At 37.0% G+C, this 21,345-nt stretch overlaps 1 protein-coding gene across 6 annotated transcripts; it reads left to right on the plus strand.

Annotated features, from left to right (window-relative positions):
- Positions 1–19,589, plus strand: LOC103723456 (uncharacterized). 6 transcript variants are annotated; one of them, XM_088704775.1, is made up of 17 exons: positions 9–252; positions 1,014–1,520; positions 1,978–2,079; positions 3,009–3,353; positions 3,463–3,639; positions 3,713–3,957; positions 4,074–4,277; positions 4,380–4,472; positions 4,562–4,663; positions 12,705–12,952; positions 15,057–15,171; positions 15,264–15,335; positions 15,425–15,551; positions 15,661–16,112; positions 16,247–16,371; positions 18,774–18,863; positions 19,251–19,589. In XM_088704775.1, the coding sequence occupies exons 5-17, from the start codon at positions 3,471–3,473 to the stop codon at positions 19,357–19,359; spliced, it is 2,151 nt and encodes a 716-aa protein (XP_088560901.1). In that variant the 5' UTR covers positions 9–252; positions 1,014–1,520; positions 1,978–2,079; positions 3,009–3,353; positions 3,463–3,470; the 3' UTR covers positions 19,360–19,589. The 6 variants fall into 6 exon arrangements, with proteins under 6 accessions (XP_088560902.1, XP_088560901.1, XP_088560905.1 ...); XM_088704776.2 differs by lacking the exon at positions 1,014–1,520 and having other exon boundaries at positions 1–252; XM_088704779.1 differs by lacking the exon at positions 3,009–3,353 and having other exon boundaries at positions 27–252.
- The last annotated feature ends 1,756 nt before the right edge of the window (positions 19,590–21,345 follow it).

The raw sequence follows: 21,345 nt of genomic DNA on the forward strand, positions 1-21,345 counted from the left end.
ACCGTCCCGCAGACTTGCCCTAGCTACTCCCGAGCCCCCTCTTTCTCCTCCTCTCCGGTGCTAAAGCCACCGAACCCAGCGGCCTTCGTCTTCCTCCTCTCGGCGTTTCCCTTCCTCTAGGATTCACAAGCAGCGATCTCAAACCCTTAACCCCCTTCTTTCTCTCTCCCCTCTTTCCCCGATCCCTTTTTGTCATGGCTCTCGTACAGCCATCGCCGCCGCAGATGGAGGTAGCGGCGCGACCGAATCCCGGTGAGCACCTCCAAACGTTCTCCACTTCGATCTGGTGGTTCGATTCTTGTTTTTCTCCTTCCTATCGGCTGTTTCTGATCTCTTCTTCTTTGCTCCGTTTCTTTGTTTACAGAGCTCACTCGTTTTTTTTTTCTGCTTTCTTCAACTTGTAATTGTGTGGTTATTTCCTCTATTATCTGGATATCTGCTTGTATTTTTATTCCCCCTAGAAGTTTCTGTTCGTACGTTGTTCAATGCGCTCAAGATATCTGGCATTTGAAAAATATGTGATAAATGTGTGGTTCTTGTGATTTTGATGAAGTGTTGTTGATGAGAAGTTATCGTGGAAGTGAGCACTGCTGTTTATCGAGTTTAACGCTGCACGATTTGATGACGAACTGAGTGTGAGCGTTCTTTTTTCTTTTGTTCGATGAGGTGGTAGTCGCGTGGTTGTGACCTCTATTATTTGTTTTTTCTTGAGTATGGATGACAATTTTTTAAATAAAGGCATTTTGTGCTTCCCGGTAGTAGTAGAGCTATGTGATCTTTTCACAAGATTGTTTGAAGATTGCCTAGACGTTGTCAAGTGGAACTTTGTCTTAATGAATTCTTGATTGCCTATGAATTTTAAGTTGCTTTACTTCTTCCCTCCTTTTCTCCTGAAAATGTGTCTCTATCATCAGGTTTTCTTCCTTATTCTTCTCTCCTTGTATATCTGCTGTTGCAGTTGTGAAATAATGTATGTTGTATATTTAAATTGGATACTTTGATTTGAGTCTCAGTTGTGCGATTTGGTGCACCCCTTGCCGGTTTGCCAAGGGCAAGGCCACTTTCTTGGGGGGCAGCAGGGTGGACACCCCTACTCCGGGCTTGGACTCGGAGGTTTTTGAGCACTCTCTTTTTCAAGTACGAGGCTTTTTCCGGCCCTAATTTTCAAAGTGAAAGAAAGGCACTTCGTAAAGTCATGTTCATTGCAGGTTTCCACTGCATGCATGTTTGCATGAAATTACAGAAAAATTGGAAAAAGGCGACCCTTTTTTGCCGACGCTATCCACAAGCGTCGGGAAAAAATACCCCCGTCGTCACATATCCTCACGCTTCAAAGAAGCGTCGGTGGCTACATGTGTATAAAGCATTTATGTTGTCCCACCTACACATGTGAAAATTTATGTGTATAAATTGGATATATATACATGTGTATGCATGCATTTATGTTCATAACTCACATGGATGCTCTCAGATAAGCATATAGAGGTGCCATGGATCAGGAAATCACCATATATTGAAAGGTATGCTTAACTGTTCATGTTGATATGATTTTGTCTTGTACAACTCTATTCAGATGAAAATTGAGATTGCTCAAAAATTCAGCCGGTGTCCATCTAATTGTATATAATCATTCCTTTTGTTCTCCCAAAGTTTATTCTGCTTATTAGGTTTATCCCAAGTTTAGAAGCACATATAAATGTATCTAATATCATCTATCATGGAAGAAGCCAATGGTATATAATTATGTTTGGATGAATTTACTTGGTGTTAATTGTCTCTATCTGTATTAGTTCCTTTTTGACAGCCAATCCTTCCCATTAGGAAACAAGATGGAAATCTTGAACTCTTGATTGAATCTTGGGTGAAAATATTTTGAATTTTAATCTCGTTTATAATTTAGATAGTCTGCTAATTAATTATTTAGTTGTGGATTCTGTTGAATAGAAGCTACTGCTGACTTGTTATTCTTCTGCTCAGATTGGTAGATGAGCTTGTTCTTTTGTGCAAAGAATCTGCAGTAAGAAAGAGCCGTGAAGTTATCCGCAATCACATTTTACAATTACTGTTGTTGATTCAGAAGTAAGAAAAAAATGCCCTATTTATTAATTGTTTCATTTTACAAAGCATTTCTTTATACATTTGCTTTATACACATGTGAAAATTTACTTGGGTTCTCATGCTCCAAGTAAATTTCTTGGGTTCTCCTGCTCCAATATACATTTATGACATGACACAAGAAAAGAATATGATATGGCACAAGAAGCCCACTTGTGCCTTTCCCTTCAAAGCAACTGCATTTAATGATAGGAATACACACATACAAATATATATACATACAATATATATATATTGTATGTATATGTGTGTGTATATGTACACATATATTCATAGACATGCATGCATACATAAACACGTACTTTTCATGAGTAAAAAAAAAAAAACCAATATAGCCCATTCACTGGATGTACAGATATATGAATGCTATTTATCAGAGTTATATATGTAGTCTTTTTGGGGGATGAACTATATGTTGTCATCTGCATGAGTGTGGATGAAGCAATGAGCTATATTGGCAGACTGGATAAACTATATGTTCGGTATCTTATAAAAATTTAGCACATAGATCAATCATACATTAGGGTGGAGGGGTAAAAAAACAATTCGCAGAAACCTAATTAACTTTTAAGCAAAATTGGCTTAAATAATTTATAAAGTCATTGTTACGCATTCCACATCCCCCCGAGACACTTTTAAACTCCCACAAAACTCAAACCCAGCATTGATGTTCTTTGTAACGAGCAGAAATATCAATGGTCCTGGGTTCTTAAAAGATAAATTCATAAAAGAAAAAAAAAACACTTGACAGGAAGTATACATCATATGCTAATGCCATCACCAAAGCATGAAGTAACAGAGGACGCTTGGTTAATTTATTAATTTATTTTTTTTAGGAGGTACTCTTTGTCATTTGCTGTCTAATGTTTTTAAGGGAATGCAATGAAATATAGATGATAAGGCTCTAAAGATCAATATAACTGAAAGAAGTACAAGGAATGCAACTTCAATGAAAGCAGATACAGATATGATGCTCCATTTCAAGGGATAGCTATAAATTTGTTTTTTCATCTCAAGCTCGACAAGTATTTTTTGTGCAAGACTCAAAAGATAAAAATTGGTCTCTTGTTATTAAGACGAAACCTAGGGACTTGTATGATATGGGAAAAAGGTTGCAAGAGGAGGACGATGATACTTATACTCAGTGTTTGCCTTATAATATTGTGCCAACTGATGAAGTAAATGCGCCAAGGAGTTTGATTAGGATGGATGTTGAATGAGAATGTAGTTTCATAATGGTAAGTAAAATTTATCATTTAACCAAGTATTATATTCTCTTTTATTAGCCCTTTATTTAGTATAAATTTATTATTTAACCAAATATTGATTCTTTTTTGTGCATTCCAGGTAACAATATGCCTCGAGGGAGACGATTTAGAGATGTGGAGTTCCAGCATTCTCAAGTGGGATCTACTTCTGAGCAGTCCCTGCAGTCCCAGCAGCCATGTGAGCACCAACAGCACGAGTCAGGATCTCAGCACGAGCCTCCTGCTGATTGTCCGGAGGATGAGCTCCGGATCCAGGGTAATTCGATTTAAAGTTCATATTTTATGTTCATATTTGTCTTCAACTTTTTAAGACTTTTTAATTTTAATAGATGGACAAGGGACGGTGAGGACGAGACGGGGACCCACTCAAGCAAAGGATGTGTGGAAGCTTCCTCCGGGTGAGAAGATCATCATCCGATGCAACGAATTGGGGCAGCCCATCAATAGAGCTGGAAGTCTACTATCTAGCTTTTTAGGATCGGTTGCATGCAAGGGTCAGCTGTGTCCACTCAACTATACGAAGTGGAATGACATGCTTCCTTCGTATAAGGTTGAGCTTCTTAGACTTATAGAGGTAATGAATTGAATTTATTCTTTTTAATTCGACACCTCCTGTATATTAATTTGCTTAGTATCATAATTTTATTTTAGATGTTTAATATTATTATAACATTCTGAATCTTGTTGTAGGGTAAGTTTGTACTCCCTCCAGAGAGCCATGATTGGGTGCTAAAGTCCCTCAATCGCAAATGGAAAGAATATAAAGCAAAATTGAAGACGGACTTCAAGCGCGAAGGTATGATAGAGGAGGAGGTTGTTCGTGTGACTCCTCCTGATGTATACCCTCAGCAGTGGAGGGAGCTTGTTCATTACTGGTTTTCTGAAAGAGGACAGGTCACGTATATTGTTTCAATATTTTATATTATATTTATTATTAATATAGATTGCGAATATATACATTAAATCATATTATACTGTGTGCTTTTATTTTGGCAGACATATTCTAATATTGGCAGAGCTGCACGAGCATCTCAAGCAGTTCCTCATACTTCAGGCTCGAAGAGTTATGCAAGACGTAGAAATGAATTTGTAAGTTCTTTTGAAACTATTTGATATTTTACTAACATATAGCACGTATCATGATATATAGTTTGCCAATATACTTTCCGTATGTGTAGATGGTAGAGCATGGAAGGGAGCCTGGTGAGGTAGAGTTTTATAAGATGACCCACACTCACCGAGATGGCAGCTTTGTCCGGGACGAGTCGAGAGATATAGTTGTATGTATTCATTTTTTATTTGTTCAGAATTTTCTTATTAATTTTACTTCTTTTAAAATATTAATATGATTGTTTTTTTTCTTGAGAGAGATATAGGAAAGAGCTACAACTCTTATTTCAGAGCGCGTCGGGAAATGCAAGCCTTTAACGATGCTTTTAAGCGTCGGCCTAAACCGTAGTAACCAACCCTTCTCCCCGGAGTCAGATAGAATAAACGACGCTTAAAAGCGTCGGGAAAAGCTAGAATTTAACGACGCTTTTAAGCGTCGGAGTATATTAAAAGGAACGACGCTTAAAAGCGTCGGCATAGACCAACGACGCTTTTTAAACGCGTCGGGTTAAACCCGACCCACGCCCACCTGCCCGACGTCTGAGCCACGCTTTGCGAAGCGTGGGCTTGGAATTCGCCGACGCTTATAAGCGTCGGTAGAGATAAAAAAAAGCGTCGGGAGTTATTCCTTCTTTTGTAGTGCCAGTGCACTCAGATACCCGCAGTCTCCTACTTGTGATCGGGATACCCTCATGATAAATTGCTTAAACACCCCATGAGATTCATGAATGCTGGCTTGGTTTTATAAGACCATGATATCAAGCAAATCATCATATAGAAGAGGGTAATAAGGAAGAGACGTAGTTGGGTTGAAATTAAGCAACAGCAGTTAGGGAACGGCAAGGTTAGAAGCCAGAAAAGGCTACAGCCACCACCAAGCACCGTTCGATCTAAAGATTATGATGAGCCCCTATCTATACTCACAGCCGAGACTTAAAGCATATTTCCACCACCAATCATTCGTAGGTGAGGTAGTAAGGGAAGATTTCTTGCCAATGACGGTGGGAAGGGAACCAGCTACAAAGATTCCAGCAAGCAAGCATTGGCGAGCATCAAAAAAAAAAAACCAATGCAAAGCCTCGACAACCAACATAACCAGCAGCATTATGCAGGTCACGGCAAATCGGCTAGGATGAAACAGACTACAAGACACCGCTAGGATCAACGGTAGAGAAGAGGGAGAGGAGGGCCATGGTAAAAGAGGACCAGCTAACGGAGCGGCGGATTGGGTGGCCTCGTACATGGTCAATCACTCCGGAGGCACCTTGTGGGTTGGGAAGGGGAAGCTATCTAGTGCGCTCCGGGATATATTATTTTTTGATCATTTTGGTTGTCTCCATACTAAAATTGTATGAATCATCCGCCATAGCAAAAAAAAAAAAAAAGGACCACGCAAATGATCCTAGCTATAGTAAAATGTGGAAGGGGAGTTAACCATCTAGTGGCGTTTTCAGAATGAAAATAGGGGGTGGGAAACTTAATCAACTGGTTAAAATTACTTCACTCTCCCATCCTAGAAATAACTTTAACCATGGTTAGTCTAGTAAAGTGCGTTGACTAGCTCAATTTAACTAGCCAACGAGCAAGCCTGCTTGGCTAGTTAAATAGATAACTAACTCTTGTTTAGGATTTAACCAAAGAACTGTTGGAATATTTCAAAATTCCAAGTCTACCCTTTTTTTGTCTTTTATCTTTTGTCTAGTATACTTTCTTTAGTCCCACATTGGAAAGAGATAAAACTCAAAAGGTCTTTATATAGTATTCAACCTTTTAACTTGGTGAAACAAAGAAAGTAAGTAGCTCGCTCGCACACGAGCCCAATGGTGGTCTAAGGCAAAATTGGCGAATTCGATTCGGAAACATTTAATCGGGCGCGTTGCACTCGATCATCACGCGTAGGGGGGACCCCCCTGCGGGAGGTGGGCTTTTTGCCGTTTAAAAATAAGTAACTTGGTGAAGCAAAAAAAGTAAGTAGCGCACGAGCCCAATGGAAGTCCAAGGCAAAATTGGCAAATCCGATTCGGAAACGTTTAACCGGACGCGTCGCGCTCGATCATCACGCGCAGGGAACCCCCCTGCAGGAGGTGGGCTTGAGTCTGGCTTCTTTTTGCCGTTTAATTTTTTGAATTTAAATTTTATAACTATTTTGTTTTGTCTCTCGGTAAAACGTCTCTTCCTTTCTTTTTAAACCCCATCAGATCCGAGTATTAAGATAAGCAAATCTTATCTTCCTCTCTATATTTTTTGTGTTCCCGAGAGTCTCTCTCAGTTTTCTTTCTGTGTTCTCGAGAGGATACTCTCTCTGTCTTATCTTCCTGAGCGGTTCTGACTGTTCGATAGAGTCACTGCATCTGCGAGTGTATGCTTGGAGTGATCCAGTTGTTGTATCCTGGAGGATAGGCCGCCATTACCTACTACACCGAGATTCATTCTCCGAGGAGCATGATCTATTCTTAAGGACGGTGAAATCATGCCTCAACTGATAAGTTCTTCCTTCTTTCCATCTATTATTATTTTTAACAAGGACCATATGCAGCATTAGAGTACAAGGTACAAAATTTACCCCTCCCCACATTTGTATAGCTCCCATGATTCCTGGCAGTGAATAAGAAAAAAGTTTAGACCATCTTTCCTGGATTTAGTTTGATATACATAATATAGCACTTTTTTTCTTTTTCCTTTCGCGGTATTTGCTGGGGGAGAGAAACTTTAAATAACTTATCTATTTATGAAAACCAGCCTATTAATTTTCTATATACTAATGTTTATTAGAGAATTTGATTTGGATTTGAACCCAATTATATCTTATCCAAATTCCTTATAAATCTAGGGGGCATTCAATATGGGGTGATAATCCGAAGATCAAAGATGATGCGAATGGAGGTGATGAGATCATCATATTTGATGGTATCATGGTGATCTTATATAGCAATGATCCTAAATCGCCCTTACTCTTCAAAACACCGCCTAACCTAACGATGGAAAATCCATCGTTGAGGCCGGATATCCAAAATCACCCAGGGCAATGATAGTGGGTTGAAATTTGAAGAGACAAACGCCCCTCAAGCAGAAAAGGTTAATATATTAAAATACCTAATATATTATACCAATATTATATATATTATGTTATGTTGATATTATATATGTTGTATTTATAATATATTATATTACTAATAATATTATTATTCACTAATAACTTTAAATTATAATATAAAATAAATTATTATACTTTATACTTGTATTACAAATTTATTTAATATATTACGTCTATTTGCCTTGTTTTTCTAATCAAAATAAATATTGGTATTAAAATAATAACATATTATAATTATAAATAAAAATATTGACTCTATAATAATAATTAATATATTTTTATAGGATTAATAATTTATAGAATTAATATATATTTTTTATAAAATATAATAATAATTAATATATTATTAATATATTATAATATATTTTATTTGATTAATAAATATACTTTATGAAATATATTACGAGCAGTTTTAGTATTATATGATCAATGATCTTGGATCCCCATAAAATACCAAATGGGTTACTCGTCAATATTTGGAGTTCTTTAATTACTAAAACATAATATACCAAATGCAGTAATCTTAAATTATCAGAGATCAGATTAGCACGGGATATAAATTACTAGTAATTTAAGATCACCTCGGTGATTCCATTTGGATCATCATATGCGACCCTAATGTCATCGGGTTGAAATATATCCACACATAACTCGATGCTATAGTACCTAGGCATCAATTACAAATAGCATAAGAGTGAGATCTATCAGTCCCTTCCTAGTTGTAGCTTTCTAACTTAGTCTTTATTATATTATTTTCCTCTGCTTTACTGTGTGTTTTGTGATGGTCACCTAGTCCTTTCTCTCGTGTATGATATGATTAGGGCTATAAACAATGTTAGATTTTGGCCGGGTCCATATTGTATCTGCATGTAAATCTGATTAAAAAGTAATGTGTTTAGATTCGAACTAGGATCCATCAAAATGAGTAGGATTTGGACTCACATCTAAACTCGATTAATAATCGGATTGAAGTTCAAAATTGAGTTGTTTTGATGTTTAAGTTGCACATGATTCTAATGGGCCAACTAGTCAAGGTTACTAATTTCCAACTATGAATGAACCCTTATCATAGTGGTTCTCCATATATGGTAAACTTATGGCAGATTGTAATAAGAAAGGAGCACAATATGAAAATTAAATGACTGAATTTGTAAAAAAAAAATCTGATCAATTTTTAAATGGATTTAAATTTTATATTTATGTTTACTTTGACTAGAATATAATTGAAATCTAAGTGTCAAGTTGAATTTTAGAACTGGAATAGTAGTAGGTGAGAGTTAAGAAGAATATGCATGAGAAAAGGGCGCAAACCCAAAGGTAACTCTCTATTTATAGGTTTAATGAAAATAGGGGGAGACTTGCTTTTTATAAAATTCATTTTTAAAATTTTATAACCCATCACCTTTAGCAAAACAGATATCTGGAAAACAACCAAATAACTATTTTGGTCAACAACTCGCTCATTTTGAGTTTTTTATATACTCATTTTAATAAAACTTGATAACCAAACAAATCCAAGTAAATGAATCAGCACATGAAGCAAATTCTCTTTAAATTCCTATATTTGTATATACTTCATATATGGTCTGCGTATATGTATTTGGGTTCAAAAATTGCTACTTCTAAGTTTGATCCTATAAGAAACCAGATCTTATATAGAGAATCCAACTTTGATTTTGAAAATTTAATTTTTATCCATTCCTGATTATTATAAAATAATCAAGGGAGGTTGTTGAGTTTTTTTTGGGTATTATTTACACCCTTATATATGATAAGTCCTAAATAGTAGTTTCTTTAGGATAAAAAAAAAGTCATGGCATGAAAGAACTTTCGGAGCTGGTTATGTTTGAGGCCAAATCTTTGAAGGACACATTTGATTCTGTTTATAAGGGGTTTGACTGCTGAACTTTCGCTCACATCATTGAACTGAGTGCTTTATCCTTATTTTTTAGTGATACTTGACTATCTTTTGAGGGGTTCAACCACTCTTTCCATATGAACGAGGGGTGGTAGGGGTGTAAATGGTCAGCTCGGACCAAGCCATGAGTGATCCCAACCCAATCTAGTTTTTTTTTTTAGATTCTAATATTTTTATCCAAATCTAACTCAAGAAAAGATCAGGTCGAATCAAGTTTGGTCTATAGTTAAAATTTCTGACACAACGAGTCATTCGGGTTAAGTCGGATTAGTATATAACTTGGTCTCAACCCAAAAAATTCGGATCCAGAATAGATTTGAATCGGATCCGAATCGAAATCAGATTGAATTTCTATACTTGGCATTCAACTAACTCATATTTGGAATTAGTCGAGCTACTGCAACAAACATATAGACAATGCTTTAATAATGAATAAAGAACACAGATATCAAAATATTATTCACTCGTGGAAAGGAACAATGCTTAAGCTCCCAATCAGATTATAAATTATCAAACTTCTCTTTTAAAAAAGGTTGTACTGCTTATGACTTTGCATCCTCATCCCAATCATCAGGCTTCACAACATTTAGGTCTGGAATCTTGGGCTTCTCATCCTAGTCCTCAAGTTTCTTATCGCCCGAATCGGAAATAGTCTTGGAAGGAGTAAGGCCCATTTGGGAGAGTTTTTGGAGGGCCAAAGAGTGTGGCCTTTCAAAAGCACTTTTCGATGAAATAGAAGTATTTGGTAAAAATTTTAAAAAGTTGTTTTAGCTTTTCTAGAAAGCTGAAAACAGTTTTTTGAAAGAAGTTCCATTTTGGAGCTTTTCGGAAAAGCACTTTTAGTCTTCGTCGGAAAGCTTTTTTTTTTGACCAAAATACCCGTGATAAAATATAACAATTGCACAAATTGTCCTTTTACAATTACCTTTATTATTGTATTATACTATAAATATAATATTATATTACATTATATTATAATACATTGATATATTATGTTAAATAATTTAATATTATATTAAATTATTATGCTATAGTATACAATATTATATTACTATATTATAATAATATTATATTATATGATAATAATATTATACTATATTATATATTTATGTATTAATACATATTATATTTTACTATGTTCTGTTGTATAATACTATGCAATGTCCTTTATGGTCATTTTATCATACCAAAAGTACTTTCTCAATTTGTTTACCAAACATATGTTAAAGTGGTACAACACTTTAGAAATATGGTTACCAAGCATCAAACAGCTTTTTATAAAAACTCTACTTTAGAAAGCTTTGTTTCTAAAAGCTCTACTTTTAAAAGCTCTATTGCCAACAACTCTGTCAAATAGGGCCTAAGTGCTGGGCCTGCTGATTCAAAATCATTAGCAGACAAGAAGTTTGCTTTTTTTTCTTTTCCTAACCATCAATCAAAATCCTCAAGTCATTATCAGGTTTCAAAATAGCAATATAGAATGAGAGAGTTGGAGGGAGATGGTGCTCAACAAACTTTCTTGGGATTTTCATGCTTAGGGATGAATGCACCTTATTGATGTACCCACATTTGTCAGGTCCAAACAATAATACAAGGAGCCTTATTATCAAACTTTTTTTTTTTTTTTTGGTATATCGGCAGCTTAACTAGTCTCGCGTGAGCATTGTCGTCAGAGTTAAGGAACAAAATACTCTACAGAGGTGGAGGAATAGATACAAAACAGGTCTAGAAAATCTCTCCAGAATGGTAAGCAACAAAGAAGATGAGCAAATCAGCAGCTCGATTCGCCTCTCGAAACATATGCACAACTTGGTAGGTATCGCACTCCTTCAGCAGCCTCCAGACGTCATCTAGAAGCGGGTGTCGGACACTCCCAACCTCTCTTGTAGAAATTATCAAACTTTTTGGGAGTCCATCTAGCATCTTGACGATGTGGGTACTTTTTAGGCCATAATAATTTACCGAGGTTTCGGTCGGATATCACCGTAAATTATGAAATCTAAAATTTTCTAAAAGTCAAACGGGTCGTATCCAAATTTAGTAATCCAAATTTAACCTAAAAAATAGAATAAATTTAATTTTAAAATTCGACCTAGCCCCTTGAATTTTTTAAACCACTCAGATCACGAGTCTAAGCAGGTTGGGTCGGGCGTCGTTTCAGCCTTAACAGTGGGAAAGCCCAGGAAGTTTAGTTTGCGATTTTATTTATTTTTATTTTTTGAAATTGGAAGTGTATTTATTATTCTATTATGAAAGAATACCAAGAAACATAGTCCTTCCTACTCTACTCGGAGTAGGGTGTCATAATTAGCCGTTAATACACATCACGTGCAATGCACGTGATAGACTCCGGAAGGTCGAATTAGACGGGGGCTGGGAGATTGACGTAGCCACCGTCAGGCTATTTTAGAGAAACCGATACCTTCCTTTCGCTGTTCCCTCTCTCTCGTGCGTTCTAGGGCAAACTCGTTCCCTAGTCGATCCACCGGCTCTCCGCCCCGGTTCCGTTTTCTTGCCTCCGCCTCGCCGATCCATTGCCGACATTCTCTCTTCTCTTTTGTAATTCATGGTAAGGTTTCAATTCTCTCTCTCTCTTTTGTCTTCAGTTTTGGTTAAGATCCGGTTTGTTGCGTTATTTTTCTTGTTTTGATTTGATCTTTCTTTTTTTCTTCAATTTCTGGTGGTCGTTTTGGGGTTTTTAGTTTCAGATCAGATTTCTGGGAAAAATTAGACGAGAATAGGTTTCCCAGTTTCTTTCTGTATAAATAAATTTCTCATCTATCTTGACGATCTAATTATATCGTATATCTTGTTTGTTTTATGGTGTTGTTATGGGATCAATGATATTACATTATTGATTGAGCAACTCATTGTTGACAAAGAAATCTCGCACAATTTTTTTTTCTGTTTTCTTTTTGGTTTTTGCAGAGCGCCCGGGGGGGCGGGGGGTTCGGACAATGGTCCTTAGCATCATACTGCTTGGAATCCCATATGTCTAGAAATTTTAATGTCTGCAATTTGAGCTTGTTTGCTACTTGGATATCGTACAAAGCATGCAGGTCCATGAAAGAACTGTATGCTATCAAATTTACAATAAGTTTAATCATGCAGGCGCTTGTTTCTAAAATATTACGTGGCATATGCTTCAGTAATCATTGGTAATAATGCAACTTTTTTAAAAGAAAAAATTGTCGTGCAGGGTTTGTATCGGAGAGATGAGGAAGATTATGAAGAAGAAGAATATGATGAGTATGAGGAGGAGGCTTCTGAACCAGAGGAAGAACATGAACCAGCAGCTCCAAAGCTAACTATGGAGGAACAAGAATTTCTTAAATTGAGGGCGCAACTAAAAGAGAAGATTAGACAAAGGATGAAGAAACAAAGTGCTAATGCCTCCAGTCATTTATCTCAGTCCCAGGGCAAGAAGAGGACAATAGCAAATGACAAGTGAGTGATGCACGTAACCATGCTCATGTGTTCTTTCAGCTTAGCCTTATGAAAAATTTCTTAGTTGTTTTTTGTGATTAAAGATGAATATCCTTTTCCTTTAATGGCTTGCAAAGGTGTTAGAGTGAATACTTAGATTTAGCCCAAGGACTGCGTAAGGTCAGCTACATAGCCATATGTTGATTTGCCTACTTGTCTGTTTTCTTAGCCCTCCATGCTGAATCCTTAGTCATCCTACTGAGCTCTGTAGTTTCAAACACCGCCTTTGCTTAAGGAACTTCTTTGTGATAGATTTTTACATATATGTACCAGTTGCCTGATTTACATTAGAAGTCTTCTTCAGCTTGTTAAATAATTCATCAGGATTCCGCTTGCAGTCATGTTTGTACATGAGAAGGGTGTGCATGTGTATGCCTTTTGGTCGACAGCTCATTATGGTTAACTAATGATTTGATCATTGAATTGTTAGCTTCCTCTTCATTGTCAGGTCTTTCATGCTTGAGAAGTGCTTACTCTACTCTATTAACTTGTATTGCATAGTTGATGGTATCTTTTAAGTCTTTCAGATCTTTTCTTCTAGATATTTATGGGATATTAGTAACAATTCCTTTCCTAATGTCTTTTGAATGTTCCTGTTTACCATGCTTACTTCTTCATATGCTAAATAACTGCCTTATATCTCTGGCCTTTAATAGAGAACCTATCCCATAAATCTTCTAACATAAGGTGTGGGCTTCTAGAGGATTCTTTTAGGTTCCATACTTCAAAAAATGTGTCCCATTATGTAGCTATCTTCAAGGAGGGAATGCACACATGTTTGACTTTACAATTTACATATAATGTTTTTAACTTCAGGGTATCCATTTAAGCTTCTCCACCTTTGGCCTTTGTTGTCCTTTAGCTCATCGGGTAGCTTGTTGCACTTTAAAATATCAAGTTATTTTTCTGATTATGCTTATGTTGATTACAGTGCTTGCATGCAAGACTGTCACAGGTGGCTGCCTAGGCACTTGGGCAGCCCTATTGCCTAGTGTCTGACACCTTCCTTGCCACTAGGCAGCTCTATCTCCAATTTTATTGAACACTTTAAATTTTGGCCATCTTTATGCATATATTTTATGAAGTGTATTCAATATCTAGTAAATTAATGGGTTTTGAAATTTATTTGTCAGAGAACCTTAATACTATGTTAGTTTAAGATTACGTTAATCCATCTTAGGCCTTCCCTCATTTATCTAATGCAACCATTCATCAAGCTGCAATCTCTGTAGTATACACTCTTTTCATCGTGATTGAATGGTTTGGGGTGACCAACAAAAATTGGGAACAGGTTAGGGCTATTATATTTTTTGATAATTTAATTGTTAGTTTCAGGGAATTTTAATCTCCAGGTGCTTGTCATGATAGTGTTTGAAATAAGGTTTTCTATTTTACAATCACATAATACTAACTTCTGACACCTAATACCAATTAAGTATGAGTAAGATGTTTTTGTTAGATTTATTTTAAATCTTTGGTTAAATGTGGTTGTCTTGCCATATCACCTCCTGTTTTCTTCCAGCTGGATGGCATGCCAAGGGTTGTAGTAGCTGGAACCAAATTTGGGAGAATGTTCATGGCACCTCTTTAATCATCAGCATGAATGTGACATCATAAAGGAAATGGATGAATTTTTTTTCTTTACAGATGGAGGGTGATGGCGTGCCCATTGGAAATATTATTGTTGCTCTGATCCTATATTTAAGACCTATAAATGTGTTATTGGTACTTATTTGCCTATGCCAAAACATACATTTTATGCCAAAACTGCATCTTGTGACCAATTGATGTTTATGCACAGGTCATAATTGTCTTGTATGAAGTACTGTAAAAGTTGCATGGCCTTTGGGTTGATTACACAAGAAAAGGATTCTTATTTCTAAAATTAGTATTGAATTAAACTTGAGAATTACACAGTGGATGAAATTTTCTTTAATGGTCAGTGATGCTTGGTTTGCTTTTGCTTATTATTCATCATCCCTGAACTTGGAATTATTTGATATCTGAGAAGAGTTTGCCAATGCATTGCTTTACTATTTATTTTGAGAGCAAACTTTTCTTGCAGATTTGGCTCCTTTTTTGGCCCTTCTCAGCATGTTATTGCTCCAAGAGTCATTGAAGAGAGCCGTTCGATTCGGGAAACCAAGCATATTGTTTCTAAGGTTTCAAGTTCTTCTAGCGTACGTATCGTGGGATAAAAGTTTCAGAGGTTTCGTATTTTATTACTTGTTATTTCAACTGGACAAGTTTAACATTTTTTTTGTTTCTGCAGAAAAAAAGAGATCCGACATCTTCAGAACCAAAGACATATGTACATCACCAGAAACCAACAGTTGTTAATGAGGTATAGAGGACTTGCACCATTACGAGCCTTTTTTTTATAGTGACATTGCCAAGGTATCATATGTATAATAAGATGTTTGTCTTTTTCAGGTAAAAAAGAAAGCACAGACTCTTAAAGACATGCGGGACTATTCCTTTCTACTGTCAGATGATGCTGATCTTCCTCCTGAAAGGGAGAAGCCTCCTCCACTCAGAAATGTTTCTGTTTCAAAGTGTGGTATGTTCTTCTTGTATTTTACAAGCTTCTAGATTTTGACTTGTAAACTATTAGGCATAGTTGTTCTTTTCATAGAAGATACTTATACAGGTTTCTACTCATGTGGAAGATGGTCGGTCAGCCCAAACACCATCAAGCAGGATACCTAGGAGCAAACCTGTGAGGCCAGCCTCTAATGGCAATGAATTGAAGAAAGCTTCCACCAATCGGCATATGCAGATCAAAGTGGGGTCCGTGAAGGAAGCTCATGTGAGCGGAATCAGGCCAGCTTCAACTGAATCTAGAAAAATGCTGGGTCGTGGTGCTGGAAATGGGTCCGTCCAGACTACAAAGGTTACAAGTACAGGAACTAGAGCTTTGCCCGCCAAGATTCATGCTCAAATTATGGGCACAAATAGACCTCCTATGAAGGCTACCAGTGATCCAAGTTTGAAGAACCCGTCATATACAAAGGTGCAATCTTCTGCCCAAAATCATCATCCTGGTCAGAAAAGAGTGTCCCAAGGACCTGATAACTTAATGACAGTACCCAAACTGCCATTGCATTCTTCAAAATCTCAGGTTTGCTTCTATCTCCCAGCACACAGATACATAGACACACAATAATGCATGCATACTTGATATTTTATATAGTTTGTGTACTGATATGCTGTTGTTGATACCTTCATTTCTTACATTGTGTTTTGATCATGAAGCCTTCCAAGCAAATCCTTTCACGTGGCATCCATAATGCCAGTTCAAAGAAAAGGCCTGCAAAAAGAGACTTAGATGAAGAAGAAGATATTGATGATGTTCGTGGGCTTATTAGAAAAATGTTCAGGTTCGGATTCATTTCTGAACTCTTCATAATTGTTTTCATGTACCTTCTTATCATTTAAAACTGTGAATTATTTCTCTAATATCAATCAGGTATTCTCATATATTCATATTCATATCTATTTTTATTTAGCAGATATAGATATGGATACAAATATTAAGAAATACTAAAACTTGTATCCATTTTGTACTAAATGGTTTCAGACATGGTTCGCCGTATTGGCCCGAACCGGGCGTAGGGCATACCATATCGGTTCGGTACTAGTATCCGGTACGGATAGCGTACCGATACTCGATATGCCGAAAAGACCATATCCTATGCCATACCGACATAGTGCTTGTGTGGCACCGGTATGGGGACTAGTATCGAGACGACGAACCTTAGTTTCAGATATGAATGTGGATATCAGTCATATCCATATTTTTTCTTCACTTTTACAGATATAAATCAGATGTTTCAGGCAAAAATCAACAAGGGCAATAGCATTAGAGCTATACTATTATGAAAGATTAGAAAGTTACCTGAGTTGCAAGTATCAACCGAAAACACGACGCGATACTAATGCAAAAAAGATAATATTACCAATTAATGATCATAACGTACTAAATTAATTGTTAAATAGGCCAGGGAATTTAATGATATAACAACAACAAACAGGTGGGGGGGGGGGAGGAAATCCACGAGCAGAATGTAGAGCTACATTAGCAGCTAGAAAGCTGGCTATCCAAAGTGAACTCAGCCTTCTTGTTTTTACAGCAAACCAAAAATCCTTCTGAGCAAAAGAAGTCGATAGATCAAGGGAAAAGACAAATAAAAGAACATAAAGGTTGAACAGAAATCAGACACTTAAGCCCCATATCATGAATCCAAGAAAAAATTCATATAAGATTCATTGTCTTCACCTATCAAAACAAAATAAAAGTTTAGAGCCTTAACCCAGTGCTGCTAATGTAGCAGCTTCAACAGCAACATTCAAAGGGACAGCAGGGTCCAATCATAAGGATATATTAGAATCATTGTTAAGGATGACCAAGAGGTATTCCTTAAACATTTTGAAGCAAGCCTTATGTGATAGCTTCTTTGTGGAGTAGATCTCCACCAAAAGATGATTTATAACATAAATGTAGGGGACATTTTAGTTCTAGAAGTGGGGCTGGTGAGCGTGGCAGTAGTTAGAGCAGTGAGGTCTGGGTGGTTGGCCTTCTTATTGAGAATGAGGGAGAGAGGACTGAAGAGAACAAAGAACAGAGATAGAGGGATTGGAGGAGGTCAAGCTAGGTAGCAATGGTGCTTGGTGTTAGGAGCTTGTCTCTCACCACTTAGGGTAGAAGAAATGAATATGGGGAGTTCAGTGAAAGAGGTGAGAGAGGACTGAACAGAAGAAAGAACAGATATAGAGGGATTGGAGGTGGTCGAGCTAGACAGCAATGGTGCTTGGTGTTAGGGGCCTGTCTCTCACCGCTTAAGGCAGAAGGAATGAATGTGGGGCAAGGTCAAGGTGTGGTAAGGTCAAGGTCGGGGATTTTGGGGCTTGCAGTCTCGATGTGGAAGGAACTAGGTCAGAGGTTGAGAAGAGAAAGGAGAAGACATCAGTACACGAGAGGGTTCAGAGCCCAGGAAAGTTTTTTTTTCTTTTAAATTTACGTAACTTACCAGAGATCTGGATTTTAATCTGGAAATAAACCTAAAATTCTGGATGTGTCTTTATCTGTTACCAAAGTTTTTCAGAAATCTGTATCCAGGTCTCTATCCAAGATAAGTCGGATATGCATTTTCTATATCCAATCTGATCCGCTTTGGATATGGAATGGTGTTGAACTTTATCCTACCCATTTTCTGCAACAGCTGGTTCAGTAATTTAAGGGAATCATCAGGAGAGAATCATTGACAGAACAATGGCTCGAAATAGAAAATTGAAAAATCTTTCACATGTACCAGAATTTCAGGAAGAATAATGGAATTATCACAAATCCGTGCATATGTTTGGAACCTCCTATAAGAATTCGGTTAATCGTTGCCTTTCTGGATGAGATACTGCCATTTAACACATTACTTATTATGGGGATAAGATTTAAGGAACCATAAAATTAAAAGTTGAACAGGAAATCAGCATTTGGGCTTCTTAGCAAATTCAGAAATTCTTTTAAGAATTGTATAATTGCAGCCGACTCTTCCATACTTACATCAGAATTTAGGATGAATTCCTCAAATCCCTCCTATGTTATGGAAAACTAGATATGTTTGGAATCTCTTGTAAGATTCAGTTTGCCGTTATTGTTGTGGATGAAAAACTGCCATTTGACAATTTAATTGTTATAGGGATAAGATTCAAGTTGAGGAACCACATTAATAGGAAATCAGCATTTGGGCTTATAATGACATTTGCATGTCTATTTTGTATGCAGGTATGATCCTAACAAATATGCTGGGAATGATGAGGACGACAGTGACATGGAGGTCGGTTTTGATCGCATCCAGGAGGAAGAATGGATAAGGTATGGATCTTTTCTCGGCCATAAGAACTTTCTTAAAATCTGTCTGAATGGATCTAATTAAAAGAGAACCTTGCAAGGTGAAGTTAGGGGCCTAACCCAGCTATTTGGGATGTCTGTCTTCATTCTGTTATGCCATTTACATTTTTGGAGAAAGACATATAATAAGGTTGACCTGATAAGACAAATCTCAATGCCATGATGCCTTATTTTTGTTTGGTTCAGGCACTGGCAGAACCAGTGGTGAAGTTTAGAGCCATGTGAATATTCTTAGAGAGACTGCAGTTTCCTCGAGCTAAATTTTTGTTTTAGTGCATGCAGTCTATCTGCATTTTGGATAGAAACTCTCATGTTCTGCTATGTAACAATTTAATGAATTCCTGTGTGCAGTTCCAATATTGGTAGAAGGGAGGATGAAGAGCAGCTTCGCCTCATCGAGCAAGAGGAGAGAGAAGAGAGACGGAGGAAGATGATGAGAAAAAAACCGAAGCTACACTAGTAGTAGTGTAAAGTGAAACATTATCTTTTGTGGTTACTCGGTTGCTCAATTCCGTCATTTGGTACTTGTAAAAGTAATGAGGTATCAAAGACCGAATAGCTTTAGTTGGGTTTATAAATTTTCAATTATGAGAAGATCATTCAATTATCCTGTTGTTTTGTCAGTCATTTTTTTGGTTTAGCATCATTTGAATGTTTTGCAAATGTAACTAATCTGCTCTGGGACCGAAACTTTAATGTGTGGCCTTAGTCTGCTGCTTGTGTCCATGGTATGTTGCTCCATGCCCTTGCTATCTGATCAGTGGGTATTCCGGTTTCTGAGCTCCTTTGGATCTGACGACAAATGTACATCCGAGCATGTTAGAAATTTAATCCTCGACTTGATGCACGGTTATACTCAGTATGTCTATTCTGCTGATGCTAGATCCTGGGTCTTTCAACCTCTGAACTTTGTTTGTAATTTACCCTTTTTTTCACCTTCAATGTTTCGAAATAATGAATACAAATCAAAATTAATAAACTCCAGTAAATTTGACATTCCATTCTGTCTTCCATCTTGTTTATTTACCATCTGAAAACGTTTATCTAGCCCAAGAATTCCTCCCAGGCTACGATGAGACCTCCAAATAGAATCCTGTGTTCTGTTATGACGCTCCCTAACTCTTTCAAAGGTGGATGGAGCCACCATTTGGCGTCTAATTTATCTAAAGGGGAAATTAGAGATATAAGGAGAAATCTGTTGCTTTTAAGATAATTGGGACTGCAAACTGGGCTCTGGTCTGGGGATTTTAACCCCCCACATATTTTGGTGGTGGAAATTTTGTGGTATTCAGATTAAGATAATCTGAATGTTTCAGCAACGTCGGCGATATAATGAATACTGGCTGAATGGCAGCTATGAGCATGTTGTGGACCGGGTTTCAGGTCTTTGTTGCTGCCATTCATGGGACATCTGGATTTGAATGTTTGTGATGGTCTCTGAAGTATTTCATTTTCGTCATGGATATGAAGAACACCATTTGTACGCCAACTATTTGTTTTTTTGTTGACACAGCATAGAGTTTAGGCCTCTTTCGCCGTTGGACGCCCTAATCGACTTCTCCGGGACATTGACACGGTAAATTGCAGATCTTGGTATGGACTCGTGACTTGCGTTCAGCCCCCGCCAACCCTGGATTTTATGATCTTGATAAAATTAGCTTTCTCATTCCCTCATTAGGTTGGGCAGTTTGTTTTGTGTGGTCTTTTTTTTTTTTTGGTACATCCAGATAAAAAGATCTTAACTAACAGAAAAACAACAAGATCAATAGCTATTCCAGATTTTATATTGATTTATCTTGAAATCATCTTTCTGTTAAATATTCTTTCTTTAATTACTTACGTGTTTTGACTAATCCAACTGTAGAAAAGGAGATACACTGACATTGAAAGCGTCAGGTTTTTCTTTATCTTATTTCATCAGGTGGCTTCATTTAAACGGCAACAAGGAATCTTCCCCATATCTTTGGACTTGTCAATTTGAAAGAACCGTTCCACCTAATCTGTTGGAGCATTCGGGATAACTTCTGAGTGGCGTGGCATGAAAGTTCCATTGGATTCGAAATATCTCCAGACTTTGATGGATGACTTTTAATCCATGACCTTCCAACCAAAGCAAACTTATAATGCTGACTTTTGCAACCCGATGCCATTTTGCTTGTTAGTGATAAGTACGCATGTGAAAGTGCTTGTTCATTCCCTTCCAGGTCTCAAGAAAAAGCGACTGGGAGCCAATGACACCTCTCCAGTTTCCACCACCGCTGCTCCCTCTCTTTCTTTTTTTTTTTCTAAAACATTTCCATTATCTCTGTAAATTGTCAAGAAATCGATAGAGTTGCACCTGATAGAGGATTTGAGTTAGCAGCTTCCATGCTAAAAAGCATGGGTCTCTCCAAATATGCTTGTCTTGAAACAATTCCCACACCTTAAGAAGGAATACAAACGAAAT

Source organism: Phoenix dactylifera, chromosome 1, assembly GCF_051530095.1.
Source record: "Phoenix dactylifera cultivar Ajwa chromosome 1, Ajwa_hap1_PhDact_Kaust_v1.1, whole genome shotgun sequence".
In the NCBI taxonomy this organism is placed as follows: Eukaryota; Viridiplantae; Streptophyta; class Magnoliopsida; order Arecales; family Arecaceae; genus Phoenix; species Phoenix dactylifera.

Coding starts and splice junctions, on each gene's coding strand:
- LOC103723456 (XM_088704776.2), top strand. CDS start 3,471: ATGCCTCGAGGGAGACGATTTAGAGATGTGGAGTTCCAGCATTCTCAA. Junction 15,552..15,660: donor TGTTTCTGTTTCAAAGTGTG/GTATGTTCTTCT, acceptor CTCATGTGGAAG/ATGGTCGGTCAGCCCAAACA. Junction 18,864..19,250: donor CAGGAGGAAGAATGGATAAG/GTATGGATCTTT, acceptor TCCTGTGTGCAG/TTCCAATATTGGTAGAAGGG.